We start from the raw sequence: 20,112 nt of genomic DNA on the forward strand, positions 1-20,112 counted from the left end.
GAGTCTGGTCATGCAGAGTGAAGGAATCGCACGAACATCTGTGGATACTCACTTGATGCCCTGAAAGGTTAGGCGTTTTAAATTAATCAATTTGTCTTGTGCAGAACAAATAAGTTGTAGTCCCAAGGATTTTTCTGTCAAATTGGCTTGAATAATTGATTCCCACTAAATAGTAAAAACTCATGCAAACTGGATGCTTACTGCCATGTTAGTAGTCACCAGCATCTCTGCCATCTGCTTCATCAGGAGGATTTACAGAGATTTCTTCCTATGTTGTTTTTCCTCTCCTAACCACTGGCCATATTTCAGTCTGTTTCCAGATCCTGAAAATCCCTTTGGTGCTGAAAGACTAGTGCCCTTTGCTATCTTAATCCCAGGGCCCCATGAGCACAGTGAGCTGTTCTCTGCAGTTTGCTCATTTGAAGCGCGGAACTCCTCTGTGCCGTTCAGTATGTGTGTTTAAGGGATGTGCTTATGAAAAACTCTTGGTTTTTGCAAAATCGTTTGTCTTGTTGTTTGTGAGAATTATCTGTGCCTGGGCAGAGCTGGAGCCAGCTGGCTAAAGGCTCTCTTTCCTCTCTTTCCGGGGACTTCATAAGGACCTTTGTGTCCTGTTGTTTTTTCAAGTGCTTCCTGGGCTCCTGTCACTTCCTTCACACCAATGGGTCATTCCCACACTCCCTGGAGGACTCACACTGCCCCGTGTCAATCAAAGCCAAGGGCATGCAAGAGCCCAGAGGACCTGCCCCTGCTTACAGTTGTAAAGACTGTCCTGGAAAGTGCTGTTGTTTGGCTGCTTTGTTTTGCATCTCAGTTTCTAGTTGTATTTTATGTTTGGGTCATCTTTAAGGGCCAGGGAAGGACCTGAGTGATGATTGATCAAACAAACAAACAAACAAATAAAGACGCCAAAAGAATACTGGGCCAGAGAGCCACACTTGAAGTTCAGAGTGGAATATGTAAAGTGAAGTGTTGTTGCATCTGAAAGGGCTTCTAAAAAAATAACTGTGCGATGATTTTGGTGCTTCAGGACAGAATAAAACAAGCAGTTTGATGATCAGTCTCCTGAAGTTTGTGGTAAATAATAAAAATGTGGATTCTGACCTCAAAAAAGCTGACTAGCATAAATGACTACAGTCCTTTCTAAAATCCCATCAATTTTATGTAAAAATGTAATGGCCCTTGAATTTGAAGAAGTCTGTTTATACAATTCATATACCCCTCCTCCAAATGCAGAATTGGGTAACTCCTTTTTAAAAATAGAATGGTCCACTTTTTCTGACACAGGTCCTTGGGGGTTATTAGTAGTCAGCACTGGGGCCCTCACTTCTTGCCAGTGACTTCAGGTAGTGCCATGTGTCATTGTCTCAGCTTTCAGCAAGTGTAGAGAAGCTCTGAGACACTGCAGGCGCAGCACTTCCCAGCACTGTCAGCACCTAGCTCCATGTGCAGCGTCTAGTAGAGAGTAGGGGTAGACACCTCTGCTTCAGCCAGTGACAGGGCCACAGTGTGGGGTAGAAAAGAGACCTTTACTCCTTCCTGAGCAGAAAGGTAGAGGAAGTCACTAGCAAAGGCCATGATGATAGAGGATGGATGGTAGTGTTCACATGACTTCTTAAGGAAGGGCTACTAAGGGAACACAAGCTCAGGGATGCCATGGACATTTTAAAGTATGGTATTCTAGTGAAATAGCTGGTCTACTCTGGTTTTCTTTGGATTGGTTGGCTGAGTTTATTAGTTTCATAATACATCACTATGTAACTGTTCTGTCATGTGTTTGTCTGAGCCTCCTGTGGATAGAGGTAGAAACAACACACTCAGCCATACATTTGTGTTGCTGTTTCCTTGGAATATTCTCATTGTGAAGATATTATGAGAAATAGATGCATGCTGTAGATGAGGTTTAAAGATTTAAATAATGCCTGACTGGAAAAAAATTACAAAAAAAAGTATTTGGTAGAATGCTTCTTTTCATCACCTCTGTCTTCTTTATTGGACTTTGAGCCACTAGATAAGGCATTTGATTGGAAAACTTTAGTGGTCTCAGGTTAAAGTTGTTTGAACAGTAAGAAAAACTATTACTCTTTGTTAAGCAGTGAGGAAACCTCATTACCCGAAGCTCAGAGGAGTGATTCCAGAGTCAGTTCACCCTGGAGCTTTGGTCTTTCCTTGTATGCATCATCCTGTCTGAATCAGCTGCTCTCATGGTTGTCCTGACACATGGTGCACAGCTCCTCATGGTCTCTATTGAGTGATAGTGGCATCTCATCCTACCTCTGACAGATTTACCCTCATGTTTCATTTAGCATCATTAAATAAATGGTTGGCTCAAACTATTGCTTTGACCCATAGAAGAGGTGTCAACTTACCCATCACACACACATCTGAGCATGTGTATATGTCATTCTTTACACTAGAATTTAATTTTTTTAAATTGTCCTAAAAACAGTATACTAGCCTTTACTACCTGTTGTGGTTTGTATATAAAGTACACAGCAAAAGGCTCCTATGCTGAAGGCTTTGTCCTCTGTCAGGGGAGGTTCTGTAAATGAGGACATAGGACCTATGCTCACACTTCTTCTTTTGCTTCTTACAGTTTTAAATTGGTATTTTTAGTCTTAAAAATTTATTTTTTGTGCATCAGTGTTTTACCTGTATGTATGTCTGAATGAAAGTGTCCTGTCCTCCAGAACTGGAGTTACAGACAATTGTGAGTTGCCATCTGGGTGCTGTGAATTAGACCTGAGTCCTTTGGAAGAGCAACCAGGGTTCTTAACCACTGAGCCATCTCTCCAGCACTGCTTATTGTATTTTTAATTGAGTCAAGGCCAAAAAATACCATTCACACTTACTGGACCTGGTATGCTGTTAGTTAACAATAATTTATCTACATAAGAGAAATTAATGTATCCCATTCTTGGTGGAAACATATGCAATAGTTGGATTTGGGATTATTAGACACCGTCTTGGAAGCTACCTAGTAAAAGTATGTAAAGATGAGGCAGCTATGTTTAGTTTATGATCCCACATTGCATTCTGGATTGGTAAGACAATTCTGGACAAAATAATTAGGATTCCTCAGAGAACTTCACTATGGCCTATGCATTCGATAATTTTGTTTGCATCAATAAAGTTCTTGCTTTTAATAGTTGTATTCTGCATGTGTGTGGCAATGTTCCTGCTCTTTGGAAATCACTGAAGCGTCTAAGGGAAGACTATAAAGAAGTTCTCTTTACTTCTATGAACGTTTCCTAGTGGGGTGAACATTCTTTCATCCAGATAGGGCACCGGTAACAGACTGAAGTAATGATTCCACCCCACTTGGGTGCAGTGAACCAGTGAATTTGCTTAATCAGGCTCCCTTGCAGGAACTTAACTCGTTGCCCAAACATCTGTATCCTGAAAGCTCTCACCTAAACATAAAGGACAACTTCCTTATGGCTGTGTACATGGAACTACCACTAAACTCCCACATTGTATATATTCCATCATCTCCAGAGAGTACTGGAGCTCAGAGGAGCATTACATCAGCTGGAGGGAGCCCAGGAAGTAGTGCCCGCAGCCACCAGTGCCCCGGCTAAGATGCTAATGACATTCTACTCTGAAGAGACCGTTCTGCAATAATTCTTTTTTCTGAATTTGAAATTAAAAATTTAAAAATGTCAAGGATTGTTTTCAATTTAAAAATATGTCTATCTGATACTTGAGTTCATTCATACTAACTGCAATATATTTTTATCAACCTAAAACTTATACATATATATACATATGTACAACATACATATAATGGTTTTTGAAAAGTTAGAGAACACTTTAATTTTATCTTATTCCTATATCACTACCACAGTTATGGGAAATATACCTCATTTATTGAAAAGGACAGAGCTATAACAGGTAAAGACTCAGAAATGCACATCTAATTGACACTACATTGCATTAAGCACTAGCTACACCTTTTGCAAACTGGCTGTCACTGCTTAGAACAAGGGGCCCTGCTGGAGCTGCTGTGCCTTTTCTTGTTGGACTTGGGTTGCCAGTGTTGTGTTGCGCCTATGTTCACAAGGGGGCTGTTTTCCTGTTGTGTCTCTCTCTGGCTTTCATGTTGTGTTAACACTGGCCTTCCAGACGAAAGTGAGAAGCAGTCCGTCCTGAAATTGGAAATTTTGAGAAGGACTGACAGTAATTATTCTTGGAAATGTTTAGTCGTGTTCACCAGCGAAGCATCTGGACCCAAGGTCTTTTTTATTATAAAATCTAGAGTTTGACTCTTTTGATAGAACTGATCAGGTTTTCTGTTTCTTCTTGGGTCAGTTCCTAGGGATTTAGTTAACTTTTGTATTCCTTTGTAGTTCAAGTTATATTGACTAACAGTACACATTGTATAAGTATCTGATTAAGTTTTATGTAGTCATATTTAAACCACACAGAATAAACCCTCCATAAAAACTGCTTTGTTTTGTGTATTTGGGTGATAGGGCTGTGAGCACTCTGGGGCCACATCTTTACCAATATTTGGTATATGCCACCAGGTCGGAATGTTCCAAATGTGTTTATTTGCTTTATATTTTGAAGACTCAAAGCTGTCATCTACAAGAACATCATTACCAAAAATACACCTTCAGTCTATTGTGGGTTTTTTCCCTCTGTTTCCTTTTGTGTGTGGTATATAAATATGTATACATGGTTTAGAAAATGTGGAGGATTCATTCATTTCAGCTCAATTTTATCTGTTAGCAGTGTGCTTAAGAGTAATAAAGGAATTTCCCATGGTGCATATTAGTCAGCTACCAGTACGTATGGGGAGGAATAAACAATCTCCGAATGGCATCTCCTTTATTTTGATTGCTTCTTCATCTTTGTCTTCTCAGCATGATGTATCCCAGACATTACTGAAGGCAACACTGGACAGCGTCGTAGAAGAATGTGTCAGCTTTGTGGGAGTGGATATTAACATCTGTTCTGAGGTTTTGTTAAGGTGAGACAAGAGTTTAACTTGCTAGTTAAGAGAAGGGAACATGTGTATAACATTGTCAAGCATAGACAGTCTATAGGCTTATGTGTTCTGTAGAATGACCAGAGAAGAAGGTGTCATTTAAGGAAAGAATGGCAAGAGTTCACGTTATTTTCAGTGATGCACAAATGAAGGGCTCATGGTGACCAATGATTGCACCAGTGCTGCTGATAGAATTTAAATAAGGCCATCGTGGGAAAGTGCTGTTGCCCAAGCTAGAGAGCTGATGTCCTTCACTAGCTCAGTCTCTTGCATACATTGTCAAAGCTGAAGGTAACCCAAAGAGGGGATGGTCACTGGGTTTTCTATGATCCACAAGTCACCTGTCAACACAGACTGACTGCTCTCTTGCTGATTATAGAAGAGCTCCTTTCTTCTCTTTTCTCTCCCTTTGTTTTGACTCACCTCATGCTCTGGATATGCAGGTCTACTGGGGTGTCTTATTAAGTTCCTGGATCTAGACCCTTCTCACTAAAACTGTGATAGTGGAAAAATACCTTCTGAATTCTAAGATAGCACTTTCCTACAAAGCCATGAAAGCCGTAATTCCATGCTTGAAACTACACAATGGAATTAGAGTCCTCTGTACTAATAATCTTTTCATTGAAAGCAAGCAAACTCCTTATTGATACAGTTTTCATACCTTTGTGCCAACCCTGCCATTTACACACAAGTCTGAAGTGGAAACTTAAGGGTACTTTGGAAAGTCAGTTGTGTTAGAAGGTGTTTTTGCTGGGGCAAATACATTAAGGAGTGTTGTACTGAAGTGGACACAGGTGAGAGGCTAAGGCAGACTCCTGAAGGGGTGTTTAGCTGAAGCAGACACAGGAGAAAGGACGTTCTGCTAAAGCAAGCACATGAAAAGACACGTGAACATGATGAAGGATTCTTCACTAAGAACAGTTGTGGATCTTGCATCATCTTTGCTGAGAGAGGCACAACTGAGAACTTTTCCTGCTGACTCATGCTAAGGCCTGGTTGTCTGTGCTAGGTAGTGCCACCACAGCTGATTCATGTTTGCTATCCAGACTCTACAGAACTGGACTGCTGGTGTATCTGTGTAGTGTTTGGTAGTGGTTAACTGCTACTAACCATTGAACTCAACTGCCAATTTTCAGACAGCACAGACGAGAATTGTTGCTCCAAAGAACCTTTCTAAACAGGCTCACTTCCCCCATATCCTTTATTTTCCACTACCTCTGCTAGGTGGTGGGCTAAAGGGGAGGTTAAAGCATTAAAGAACCATTATTAAAAGTAGGATTTGAAAAAATATTAAAGTTACAAAAGTCCCTTTCTACACATCAGCTTTGTATATCAGTGGACCCAGCAGACAGTTCTAACAATTGTGTGATGCTATGCAAAGCCCTTCTCTGACCCACAGAGGTGGGTGCAGCTTTCCCTGAGTGAGCATGCAAAGCTTGTGAGCTGTGGGGAGGCAGGTTGAGCTCTGTTGCCATAAGAGGAGGCAGGTAAAGCTCTGTTGCCATTAGAGGAGGCAGGTAGAGCTCTGTTGCCATGGGGAGGCAGGTAGAGCTCTGTTGCCATGGGGAGGCAGGTAGAGCTCTGTTGCCATGGGGAGGCAGGTAGAGCTCTGTTGCCATGGGGAGGCAGGTAGAGCTCTGTTGCCATGGGGAGGCAGGTAGAGCTCTGTTGCCATGGGGAGGCAGGTAGAACTTTGTTGCCATGGGGAGGCAGGTAGAGCTCTGTTGCCATGGGGAGGCAGGTAGAACTCTGTTGCCATGGGGAGGCAGGTAAAGCTCTGTTGCCATTAGAGGAGGCAGGTAAAGCTCTGTTGCTGCTTCACTTCCTTCAGTATCACGAGCAGCAGGGGGGGCTCATCACTGCTTTGCATTGTGCCTCTTTCCTGTCCTTTTTCTTTTTAATGTTAATTTGGACATGGTTTTTTAAAAGATTTATTTATTTATTTTTATGTATATGAGTACACACTGTAGCTGTACAGATGGTTGTGAGCCTTCATGTGGTTACTGGGAATTGAATTTTAGGACCTCTGCTCCCAGTCGGCCCTGCTCACTCTGGCCCAAGGATTTATTTATTATTATACATAAGTACACTGCAGCTGTCTTCAGACACTCCAGAAGAGGGTGTCAGATCTCATTATGGATGGTTGTGAGCCACCATGTGGTTGCTGGGATTTGAACTCAGGACCTTCAGAAGAGCAGTCAGTGCTCTTACCCACTGAGCCATCTGGACATGTTTTAAAGTGCAGTTACACTTGATTTTAGGATCCAAGTGATTTGTGCCATTATCTTTTTTAGGTGCGAGCTTTTATTTAGGTGCAAGCTACTTTTATTTCTATTATTTTAATTTACCATATATTTTCTAGGCATATTGCAGGACTCAATGCCAAGAGAGCCAAAAATATTATTGAGTGGCGAGAGAAAAATGGCCCTTTCATCAACCGAGAACAGTTGAAGAAGGTGAAAGGGCTCGGTCCAAAATCCTTCCAGCAGTGTGCTGGCTTTGTCAGAATCAACCAAGATTACATCCGGACATTCTGCAGGTGACTGTAAAAGCCTACACCTCTGGTGGTATTGCCAGCCTCCTCCCTGCTATTGTTCCCCTTCCTGCTGACAGCGTTGTTAGATGCCATCATTCATTCCTTCACCCCATAGAGGTTGTGTAGTATTGAAATAATTATAAAAATTCCAGTGGTGCTGTGTGCCGCACTGCCTGTCCCTGTTCTGCATTCCCAAATGAAACACACACACATACACACAGCCTTTATATTTTGATATGTGTAATGCAGCTCAATTGCTGGGCTATTGCCTAAACTCCATGCAGTTAATCCACCTCCCAGCAATAATCCCGAGTTATTACTTACTAAATCCCACATTCTACCTTAACTACCCTGGACTCAGTTGTGCAGCCCTCTTGAGCTGCACTCTACTAACTCCTTCACATGATGGCTATCCTCTTTGTCCTGCACCTTCTCAGGCGTGGCATCTCTCCTCTTCTCCCTCTCCGGGCATGGGGAATCTTCCCCTCCCTTTCTCTCTGTCCCTCGCCTGGTAATACTGAAAGTCCTGCCTCTGTCTGCCCTGCCCAGCCATTGGCATCAGCATCTCTATTTACCAATCAGAACCAACTGGGGCAGGGTTCCTCAGTGTCTGATGTGAGGACTTCCAGGCTTATGGTAGAGTTAAATGTAAAGAGGGAAACTGAACATATAACACAAGACATGGAGAATGCTTGCAGAACAGCAACTGGTAGGACTTCTTCCCACGCAGATTACAAAGCCCAGAAGCTGGGGCAACAGGATAAGCACAAGGATGTGAGTTATGGTTCCTGGCACCATATGAAAGCCCAGGGAGGTGTGCTCACCTGCAGTCCGATGTTGGAGGTAGTGAGAGGAGACAGGACAATCACTGCAGCTTGCTGCGGGCCGGCCAGCCAGCCTATCCAAACTAGTAAGTTTCAGGTTCCATAAAAGACTCATCTCAGAAAAATAAGTAAGAGAGTTTAATGGAGGAAGATGCCCAATACCCAGCCCTAACCTCTACAAGCACATACATGCACACACATGTACCCTGCACACAAATACACCACTTACACAAAACTCAGAAAACACAAATGAAAACTGCTGAAGATAAAATAATCCTTCATTAGTTTTTGGTTTTTGAAAACTCAGAAAACACAAATGAAAACTGCTGAAGATAAAATAATCCTTCATTAGTTTTTGGTTTTGAAATTCACATAGTATATATATATATATATATATATATATATATATATACACACACACACATATATACATATGTATATATATATATGCACACACATAGTATATATATGTATGTATATATACACATGTACTACATAACATATATATATATATATATATATACTGTCTCACTTCAAGAGTTTCTTGTGCTTAGTTCTACAATGTGTTTGCATATCACCCTTCTGTGTGTGGTGTTTACCATTAAGTATGAGCAGAAGGTTTATGCTCTATAACTATTTGAAACTTTGTTTTACTCATACCTCCTCCCAAGCATTACATACAGATTTCTATTCTTTTTTTCCTACAAGACCTGCCATTCTCTACAAGGCCTGTGTAATATTTTAATTACAGATGGACTATAATTTCATGTTTTCATTAACTTATTGATAAACATTTGAGTTGTTTTAAAGTCTTATATTTTTCAACTAGGTCAGTACTTGAAATTTTTTGTGACTGTTATCTTCTAGACAGATCATGCCTTTAATAAGAATATCATGAACTGCTACCTCAGTGGTTTTCCTTCATGTCTAATGGCTAGCATTGTTGCTCTCCTTGCCCCTGTGAGAGTGTTTGCTGTCTAATGGCTAGCATTGTTGCTCTCCTTGCCCCTGTGAGAGTGTTTGCTGTCTAATGGCTACCATTGTTGCTCTCCTTGTCCCTGTGAGAGTGTTTGCTGACTAATGGCTAGCATTGTTGCTCTCCTTGTCCCTGTGAGTGTTTGCTCTTATTTTTGGTCTTGCTGTGCATTTAGCTGTTGTTACTTCTTGTAAACATACTAATTTCATGCTTTCCCTCTATCTGACTCTGATATATTTGTATGTATTGTATTAATTAATTGCACTGAATTTTTTTGTCATCTGTATTTTCTCATCATGCTTTCTGATGTTCTCTCTTGAATTCTCAGTGAACAGACTTTCCTCCTCATGTCTCTCCTTGTTTTCCTGCCACTGTCTTTATCTTTCCTTGGTGGTTTCAAAGTTGCACATCTTCTCTCCTGGTGATTATCCTCAACTTTGTTTTGAACTGAGCTCTGGAGTTAGTCAGCAGTTCTGTCCTTTTGAAAAAGGCTAGAAACTTAGGACTTCCCTCAATTTCCCAACCTGCCTGCTTCTCTTTAGCTCTGTTTTCCTTCATAGTGAGATTTGTGTGTGTGTGTGTGTGTGTGTGTGTGTGTGTGTGTGTGTGTGTGTGTGTATGCACATACACACATATAGGACCACGTACATCGGTAGCACTATTACAATTTTTATGCATACACTTGGATAATGTTTATAAGCGTGTATTTACTTTTTGATTTGTACTTCCCACTGCTACTGTAGTGCATGTTCCTGTTTCTGATCAGCGCTTTTCTCAGGTTCCTTTGTAAAGAGCTCCTGAGAAGACTGTGTAGATTTTGCTAAAGCTCTTACATGTCTGCAGATATTTTCAACTTGTCCTCCTATTCATTGATGGTTTGGCTCCACATTCAGGGCATTTTTTTTTTTTTTTTTATACCTTCAAGGTTACTTGTCTGTCTTCTGATGTTTTCTGTTTTCAGTGTGAAATTTGATGCCAGTCTGGTTTAGATTGCTTTATCTTTAAATACTGTGTTTTCAAATTCTTTTGAAAGCCATTGTCTTTTTTTCAGATAGATATCCTGAAGTGTCCCATTGATATGTCAGATGTGAATCTATTTTCACAGTCTCATTCTGCACTCAGGTTCTGTTGTGGAAATTTGACTTTCCTTAGCTCTGAGAAGACCACCTTGGTTATCTTACTATGATGGTGATGATTTTACTTACTCCTTCATCTCCCCTAGAATGCCAGTTGCATGAACTGAATCATGTAAGAATGTTTTGGGCTTTGAGTAACAGAAATTGGGTTAATAGTGTTTTAAGGAAAATGTGGTAGTTTGTGAAGTGAGTGGTTCCTGTGTATGTTTTGCATAGCAAAGGACTAAGCACATAATTAATCAAAGTTTCTTTGCTTTTCTACCCAACTTGCTGTCTTTGAATGTGTTTTACCATGGTTTTACTGACTACAGTAGTCAGCATATTGACTCTTCAGACCAGAGCCAGGAAGCTGCCATGGTTACGAATGAGAACCTGGGAAAAAAGAAGAAAGCAGATGTCACCCTCATACCAAACCCACTGGACCAGACTTGCATCCATCCGGAATCCTATGACATAACAGTCAGGTGAGCCAGAGGCCAAATCCAGAATGCTCCATGTGCCCAGTGAGTTCGGTGCAGCACATGGCCTTTATATGGGTATAATGAGAGTCGAAACACAAGGCTGTGCTTAACATCACAATATTTTTTAGAAGTTCCACATTGCTGAGTTGGCAGTGAGGAGGGAAGCCACAATTCCTAGAACTGTGTCAAGCCAGTAAGCCCTGGTTCTAGGGGAGAAATGTGTGGAGTGGAAATTGTGTGGCACTCTGTCTGTCTTGGAAATTAGCATGACTCAGTTGATTAGCTCCTGGTATGTTAGGCTTTGTGAAAGACAAACTCCTTTTTGAAAGTAAGAATAGCCAACATTCCCAAGAAATTCTGCCCTGTTGGGTTATAGAGTCTAATGTTCTTTTAATGAGAATATATTAACAGAGAATGATACTGAGATGATTTTCAGTACAAGAGAAACTTAACATAAGGTGGTCCAAGAAAAAAAAACTTTAAAAATATTTATTTGTTTTTGTGTATATGTGAGGAGTGGAACAAAGGTCTATACTGGACTAATGAATGTAGATCAACAAGAGACAGGTAGGGTAACCCCTTTTGGGAATTTCCCAATGGGTCCTCTTGTAGGCACCGATATCAAATTATTAATATCAGGCATCTCAGGTCAGCAGTGGAGAAACTAATCTGCAAAACAAACAACTCCACTCTGAAGATAGACATTAATAACCAGATATCAAACTCAGAGCAGATTCAATAGAAGTATTTATAAATAATATTGGCATTGAAGACATGGTAGATACTGGAACAGATATAACAAACATCTCTCCAGAATCTTGTCCTCAAGACTGGCCTCTTCAAGAGGTAGATATATGATTTCTAGGGCTTGAGACTTTATCCCAGATAAAACAAAGTGTGACGCGGCTTAAGTGTACAGGGTCAGAAAGTCAAAGAGGAAATGTAAGGCCATATGCAGCTAATATTTATGGGGAAGAGATCTATTGCAACAACGGGAATCATGGATTAGTATTCCTTCATTATCAGGGACAAAGTGTAAAATAAGAGATGTTCCTGGTGACAGTATCAAAAAATGTAACCAAGAACAGTCACGGACTGTCCAAGTTGCCCATAAGCAGGACTCAGCAGACCCAGACTCTCCAACTTCCTATGGAGTAGCCACGCTGGCAGAACACCTACGGCCCTACCACTATGGTAATTATCTAACAAGTCTTTTTGGGTAGAACAATGGCCTACGGCGAAAGAAAAATTGTAGTTACTAGAACAGCTAGTCCAAGAGCAACCAGAGGGTTAACATATAGAAAAATCCACCAGCCCTTGGAATTCTCCATTATTTTCTATTTTTAAAAAAAATCTGACAAATGGAGGATGTTAACAGATCTGAGAGCAATCAATAAAATCATTCAGCCAATTGGCTTTTTTCAATCTGGAATTCCATGTCCTATCATAGTAATTGGTTTAAAAGATTGCTTTTCCACAATCCTCTTGCAAGAGCATGATAAAGAAAGGTTTGTTTTCTTAGTACCTACTTATAATAATTGTCCAGTAAAATGGTATCATTGAAAAGTACTTCCACAAGGAATATTAAATAGGATTTCAATAGGCAACTAATTTAAGTTCTAAAAAGGCTGATCCTGTAATTACACATTTATTAGAAGTTATGGCTATTAAGGGTTTATCTGTACAAATTAATACTGACAATGCGCTAGCATATGTCTCTAGTAAAATGAATCAATCTTTTGCATATTACAATATAACACATATTACAGGTGAACCACATAATCCTATAGGGTAAGCAGTTGTAGAGAGATCCAACCATACTTAAAAGAGATGCTTAATAAACAGAAAAGAGTAACAAACACCCCCAGGGATAGATTACATAATACTTTAATGACTTTAAATTTTTAAATGCTAATGAACAAAAAAATGCAACAGCTGCTGAGAAAAACTGAATTATGGAACAAACTGCTGGATCAGAGCAGCCCATCTATTTTAAGGATATCTTATCTTCAGAATGGAAGGAAGGAAATGTGTAAAGTTGGGGAAGAAGTTTTGTCTCTTGTTTCAACAGGAGAAAAAAAACTAGATTCCAACAAAATACATCTTGGCTGCGGGGGGGGGGGGGGGGGGGGGGGTATTGAGGAGGAGGGCAGGGAAGAGAACAGGTAATATGAGCGAGTACATGGGAACAGCTCTGAGACTGGCTGACTCATGAAAATGTCTCCAGCCAGGACTTCAGCTAAGCAAAGCCAGTAAATCTTGTTGGCTACAGAGTTCTAAGCATTTATCATGCCATTCTTTCAAATGGCATAGATAGAAATTTATATTACAGTTTGGCTATACAGTCCAAACTAACTTACAGAAATGGAGAGATGCCTTACCTTCTTAAAGAAAGAGCAGAGAATCATTTTTTAGCTTTTCTGTACACATTGCACATTCCATACATAAGTTAATAAAGAAATGTATATTACCTTTGAAAGTTTATATGTTTCCAGAACAAAAGGACCAGACCTAAAGAAGACCTAGTCCAGATGATCCAGCCTCACAAACTGTCTCTTAACAGTTCCCTCAAGGATCTGCATCCAGAAGAACTTCAAGTACATAGACTCTTTGCACCTGGCTCAGCAGTCTTGCTTCTGCTGAGTGTCAGTCTCATTTCTTGACTAGGCTACTGCAGTTGTCTGACTAATCTCCCTGCTTCCTCCCCTGCCCCTTATGTTCTATTCCTAACACAGCAGACACAGTAGCCTTTTCACAAGTATGTCACTCTCCAGCTCCAAACCCAGCTAAGAGTCTCGCTAAATATAAGTCCAGTTCCTTCCCATGTAATAGTGTCAAAATATGGCAGAATAGAGCCATAATGTTCACTGACAGATGACACAACAGTAAGTTGTGGGTGGCAAAACAATATGAACCCCAGGGACTCTTGTGGAGGACAGAATTTAAAAGAGAGAGTGTCACTGTTAGAAAAGAGATGTGGGAGAGGGCGGGGTGGAGGCATGGGGCGGGGGGAGGCAACAGAGGTTTGTTTTTGTTTGTTTTTTTGTTTTTTGGAGGGGAAACTGGGAATGGAGAAATTCGCATGTAAATAAAGAAAATATCTAAAATAAAAAAAAAATAATAGGTGAAAAAAAAAAAAAGAAAAGAGATGTGGACATGAGACTCTGAAAAGCTAGAGTCATCCTGTATCCCTTTGCTCTCAAGGCTTTCAAGAGCAATGTTGTTCATGACTCCTAAGTTTGTTGTAAACCACTCTTCCAAGTTCAGGCTGTATCCAGATGCTTCCTCAGCACCTCAAGTCTAGCATGTGTAAAATTGAATTCCAGATCTTTCCTGAAATCTTGCTCCAACCACAACCTTCTTCATATCAGTTAATTTTGGTTCATCTTTTCAGTTTCTCAGTACAAAAGGTTGGAAGTTGATCTAGTGAGATGGCTCTTATCAAGTACTGTTAGAGATATCTTTGAGCTTCATGATGGCCTCTTACTAATTATTGACCTAAAGTCTAGTGTCTGAGGCTGTTTTGTTTGTTTGTTTGGTTGGTTGGTTGGTTTGGTTTGGTTTTTTCAAGACAGGGTTTCTCTGTATGGCCCTGGCTGTCCTGGAACTCACTCTGTAGACCAGGCTGGCCTCAAACTCAGAAATTCGCCTGTCTCTGCCTCCCAAGTGCTGGGATTAAAGGCATGTGCCACCACCACCTGACCTGAGACTGTTTTATACTCCTGCTTTGGTAGGCTTCTTAAGAATGTAGATCACCTCTATGTGTGTTTTGGTTCTACATACCCTACCACAGTGTCAAGTGATAAGTAAAATCATCACCAACCAAATTCATATGCCAAACACTGGAACCAGTAAAAACAATAGTTGGGGCTGGAGAAATGGTACCATGAGCCCCATACACATCAAGATACACATTCATACACATAGAAAGCAAATAACAAACCAAATAATTGAACTGATCTTAGAGATCATGTTGCATAAAATAAAATAAATAGGATTAGATTTAAATTTTGGCATTAAATGCCTTATACTGATGTGATCATGATTTCTCCACTTTATCTTACATATTCACAATAGACTTGGAAGGCCAAAAAAAAAAAAAAAAAGACACTGTAATAGCATAGTTAAAGTTGTGGTCCTCTACAATTGTTCTTGAACCCATACTATAAATAATGCATCTGAAAAGTTGGCATCAGATGTGTTAGGCTGGTAGCAATTAAGTTAAAAGTTAGTTAGTTATTGTAGACTGTAAGCTCCAGTTGGCCAGAGACTCTGAGACTCTGACTTACTGCTGTATCCACAGCACCCAACAAATACTGATCCAGCCATTTGAAGGAATACATGACAGAAGTGAGAATGAAAGGGAAGGATGTAGAAGAACACTGAGGAAAAGAAAACATGTGGGATGAAATGACAGCACAGGTGGAAGGAATGGAGAGCTTTGTGTCCAACACTCTTCTGTAGTCTAAAATGGCTGAGAACACACTCGGTCTTTCTTTCCTGGCATTCTTGCCTCGACCACGTACCAACTAAGTCCACCCTTGAGAGTCCCATGTACCTTCATAGAGCATTATGTCTGTGTCCAGTGACCTCTCAGACATTACAGAATAGACAAGCAGAGGAAGGCCATAGGCATTTCTTCCTGCAGTTTTTATTATGGAGAAATCCTTTCCTATCCACATGTGAATGGTTTTGTTGTGTATGATACTGTAGCCATAAATAAAATTGCAGCTGAATTATGAATAGAAGTAGGCCCAACAAGAGTGTGTCAAGTTCCCAGCCCTTCCATGCCTCCTTTCCCTTTGTTCTACCATTTTGGTTGGTCTAGCAGCAGGCCACATACCTGATTTCTCCTGCTTGAGTTAGGGGAAGAGGGAGCTCTGGGCTGCAGGTTCTGCCAAGCCCTCCGCATCACATGCAACCTGGCACTCAGCCACAGTCTGCTGTGTTAAGAATTCAGTGCACTGCTGAGAGTCAAGCTCCAACACTGCTGCACTCTCAGTGCAAACTTAAAAGCGCCAGCAGCCTCATGTCAAGACTCACTCTGCACTCATTTTGACAAAGTATATACTATTTCCATTTGGACTGTTGGGCAGAATTTTTTAAGGCTGGTTTCCAGGAATCCTGGCATAGCAGGAGTAAGGTATGTGGTGTCATTACTGTGTGCCAGGTAAGCAGATCTCAAAGAGCAGTTCCTATCAGCTCAGTGCTGAAATATTAGAGCTATGGAATTTACCTTGTTACTGAAGGTTTTCCTGTTTCTGGATCTTACAAACAATGCAGCAAAGTGTTTTTTGACAGAAGCAAAAACTGTGAATTTAAAATGAGGTCTAGGACAAGAATAATCATATAAGCTTGGCATGCTGCTTCCCTAAGAGGGGAGGAACTTTTGTAAAAAAAAAAGGAATGTTGACTTGATTTATTGAGAAGTTATATTGGGGTTTTTAAGACCCAAAGTGGAGCAAATCCATCTGATGCACACAGTAGGTAGAAGACCCCTGGGCTAGCAATAAGACAGCTGGAGAAAGTCTTTGAAGGTCCTGCCTTATATGAGGGCAGATAGCAAGCAAGCCCTCAATATTGAACGCCTGGTGAGGATCTGTGCTGCTTGAACCTCTCTTTCAGAACTGTCAGTAGAAGCTTCATGACCTTATACTAAGTTGTGCCCAGCTAGGAACGAACCTTCAAACTGACAAGCAACTGTAATACAGGGAGTTTAAGTTACTTTTTGTGAAAAATGCAAGCAGATGGTAAAGTGTGGGGGTCACAGTTTGGGTATCCAGAACCAAGTAAATAAATGCTGGATGTGCATAATGGCCAACCTGTAATTCCAGCCTTGGAAAGATGGAAGCAGTGAGTCCCCAGAGAAAGCAGGCTGGGAAGATTGGCCAATAATAAATAACAATCTAAAATTTCTTATTGTAGTTCCCAGGAAATTATACTTAGCATATCAGAAGTGAAAGAGAATTTGCCTGCTGAAGAACTGGGTGGCCAGGCCATGACACTCTGAGAAATATCATACACATTGTTCTAACACAGCCGACTTCAAACTCTTAATGAAACTAGTAGAGAGCCCTAGAAAGTTTAAGGACCCTCAGACTGCCTGGACTCAGATCCTGGCTGTTGGACCTGGGAATGGTTTTGAATTTCCTGACCTTAGTTTTCTTGTCTATTAAATGACTAAAATATTAGCAGTGATCTGATGGACCTGGGAAGTTAATGCATGTCTTATACTCAGCTCCGGAGATCCTGTAGTGACTGTAAAGATCACTTATTTTTACTCTCTTCAAGAAGGTGCTGCTGTCAGCTAAGCTGTAGACAAAAAAGCATAGGAAGTCACAATAGCTTCTCTGAGGTGGTGGTGGTAGGGCCGTGTTCTTCTCTGTGATCTAGATGGAATTTGCACAGGTAGCATTGCTAATTCATATTAACACCAGTTCCTGGGACAAGAGAAGGCCGGTTTATCTGCCTTCTACTGTAGAACTACTTTTCTGCCTGCTACTCCCAGTGGAAGAGAACAAAGAGAGAGCTGCCTGCCAGCCATGGAATTGTGGGGCTTTAGAATCTTCTGTCATAAAGCATTCAGGTGTCCTTCTTGTCTACTCTTGCTCAAGCTTGGACTCCTCAGTCTGGAGCCTAACACTCAGGGAGGTATTGATTCCATCTCCTGTTAACTCTCCTTCCTGCTCCCTGTCCAGCTGTGGGGTTGAGTCTCTGTCTTTTGATTCTGTGTCATCTATCATAAATGAGCTGCTACAACCTTCTTCCCCATTCTAACGGAGTGTCCCTAGCCCGTTCAGCGGGCAGCCAGAAATGATGGTTGTTAATGGTGAAATGGTGGATGTTGATAAGCCCCTGCTAGATTTGGGAAAGGAACATTATTGACAATTGGCCCTGTGGTACGAAATCTGTCTCTTGGGAGTTTTTTCCTGTCACTTGAGTTTGTTCCAAGTAGCACTAGAATGGCTTGCTTCAGCCTTTCCTTCTGTCAGCCGCCTGTGCGCTTCTGAATGCTATTGCTCTATTTACCCTCCTCTTTCAAATAGTCACAGGCACTAATCCACATTATAGCTTTACAGGCAGTAAATTAAATTATATTAATTCTAAACACAGTGTTTTTGAACTCTATAGAGGCTGCAGCCTTTGAAACCACTAACTTAATTTTGTTCAACCCTTACTCAGTAACTCAAAAAGAGCCAAAGTTTTTTTCTTTCAAATTTGGTTTAAAAAAATAATAAATTGCTCCCAGACAGTAGTTCTGGGTGCCACATTTTATCTGCAGTCTCAATCTTTGTCTACACTGAAGCTCCTCTAAAGGCAGGGGCAAGGCATGGGTGAGAGGGACTGTAAGTCTTACTTTAGTCCAACTGTGTGGCTTCAGCTGTGTGACTTACCCACTGGTCACTTACTCCCTCGGGGTTGAGTCTCTTGTGTGCAAAGCTGCATCTATAACAAGATTCTTAGGAGACTGAAATGCACGATTTATGGAGCACATTGAAGGTGTGTATGCATCTGAACATAAACCCTACCTCTGAGAGGCCAGGCAGAATGGAAACAGTCCAGCTGGCCCAGCTGGTCTCCATACAGTCACATGGTAGAAATGTTTTTCAAATAAAGCTAAGATGCTCTTCCAGTGTAATTTGACTTGATCTCAGCATTTTGTCACATTCTTTTGATTTTAGCAAGTCTTCATCATTTGAGGTAGGGTTGTGTGTATTTGAGAACACCTAAGCCCACAAGAAAGGAAGTGGTCAAATGGGATGCTTTCATCCTGCCCTCCCCCCACCATTACACTCTCGGGTGTGGGAGAGTGTGACTGTTTCTTTAAAACTGTGAGAAAATGGAACCCCTTATGACACCAGTAAATTTGTGAGGCAGTTTCCTAAAACAAGAGGAGTCTAGATATTTTCACATTAGTAGCAACATTGCAGTATAGGTGTGCATGTGGTTGTGTACATGCATACATATGCTGCTTTTATATTAGAGTCGAACTCTGATACTTACACAGTATGAGACTCACAGCAAGATCTTCTGGAATAGGTTACCAGTGCTGTGTGTGATATTTGGTATTGCTGTACCAGTCTTCCATGCTTTGGTTAAATTGTGTGAGCTCCATTTCCAACTGTCTCTAACCATATGATCACCTTAACGCTTGACCATTTGGAAGACATTTAACTGGCACTTCTTTTTAGGCAAAAAGTTAATTCCCTATACTACAGTGCTAAGGAATGTCAAGATTTTCTGAAACAGCTGCCTGAGGCCAGGGTCTACTGCAGACACTGACAGGCAGCAAGTCTCTACTTTCGGGCGTTGTCTAACCAGCCCTTACATAGAAGGAAGCGTGGACTCAGTCTGCCTAAGGTGAGAGCAATGGCAGCTTGGTGCTTAGAAATCTGTATTCCTCAGGTATAGCAGCTTTGGTTCCTGGTGACTTCCCGATGACATTCCAAGTGGTGCCACAAAAGGACTCTAAAGATACACCACCTGGCCCAGATAGTTCATACCATTTAAAACTTATCTCTGAGGGCCTAAAGGGAGAGCCTCAAAGAAAGCCCCATTATATTTTCAGGATATTTATTTGGACTATGTTTTTAAAATCTAGTCAGCTGTATATGTTTATGGAACATTCTTGTTCTTTCTGTTGGTGATCAGTGCTAAGAAAAGCCACTTAAATAACGTTTTCATTAGCATTCTGTTAGCTTCTGTGGAGTGATTGGTAGCTCTGGGGCCTTCTGTAAATGCACTTTACTTGCATTTATACTTGCTTGTGGGGTTCTTACCAGCCCAGATTTTTTAAGATTCTGGCCCAGGTCTGTGTCTTGGTTTATCCAGGAGAAATTTGAAAGATGGTTAGTAATGATGACAGTGCTGTTCCCATGGCTATCAACTGATGTGATCTCAAGACAGCTGAGATGGTCACATAGTCACCCAGTCCACCAAGCCAGACTGAACTCCTTGTATGCAGCACACTTGTATATACCAGCCAGGGCAGAGGACAATGGGCCAGCACACTTGTATATACCAGCCAGGGCAGAGGATGATGGGGTAACACACTTGTATATACCAGCCAGGGCAGAGGACATTAGGGTCTATCTTTTGCCACATTGAGTTCAAGTTTCTTCTCTCTTTTTTACTATGATAGATTTGAAACTATAGTTTCTGGAGATTTTTGAGTACCAGACCATT

General features: G+C 41.0%; 1 protein-coding gene across 10 annotated transcripts in view; it reads left to right on the forward strand.

Annotated features, from left to right (window-relative positions):
• Positions 1 to 20,112, forward strand: part of Srbd1 (S1 RNA binding domain 1) — a 187,915-nt gene that overhangs the window by 160,270 nt on the left and 7,533 nt on the right. For 7 of the 10 annotated variants that reach the window (XM_031357224.1, XM_031357223.1, XM_031357230.1 and 4 more), the window contains 3 exons: positions 4,869 to 4,975; positions 7,356 to 7,532; positions 10,777 to 10,929. In XM_031357224.1, the coding sequence (XP_031213084.1) occupies positions 4,869 to 4,975; positions 7,356 to 7,532; positions 10,777 to 10,929 (437 nt within the window). The remainder of the gene's footprint in view (positions 1 to 4,868; positions 4,976 to 7,355; positions 7,533 to 10,776; positions 10,930 to 20,112) is intronic. The other 3 variants (XM_031357229.1, XM_031357221.1, XM_031357227.1) reach the window with 1 other exon arrangement.

The sequence above is a fragment of the Mastomys coucha genome, unplaced genomic scaffold (assembly GCF_008632895.1).
Source record: "Mastomys coucha isolate ucsf_1 unplaced genomic scaffold, UCSF_Mcou_1 pScaffold6, whole genome shotgun sequence".
Lineage (NCBI taxonomy): Eukaryota > Metazoa > Chordata > Mammalia > Rodentia > Muridae > Mastomys > Mastomys coucha.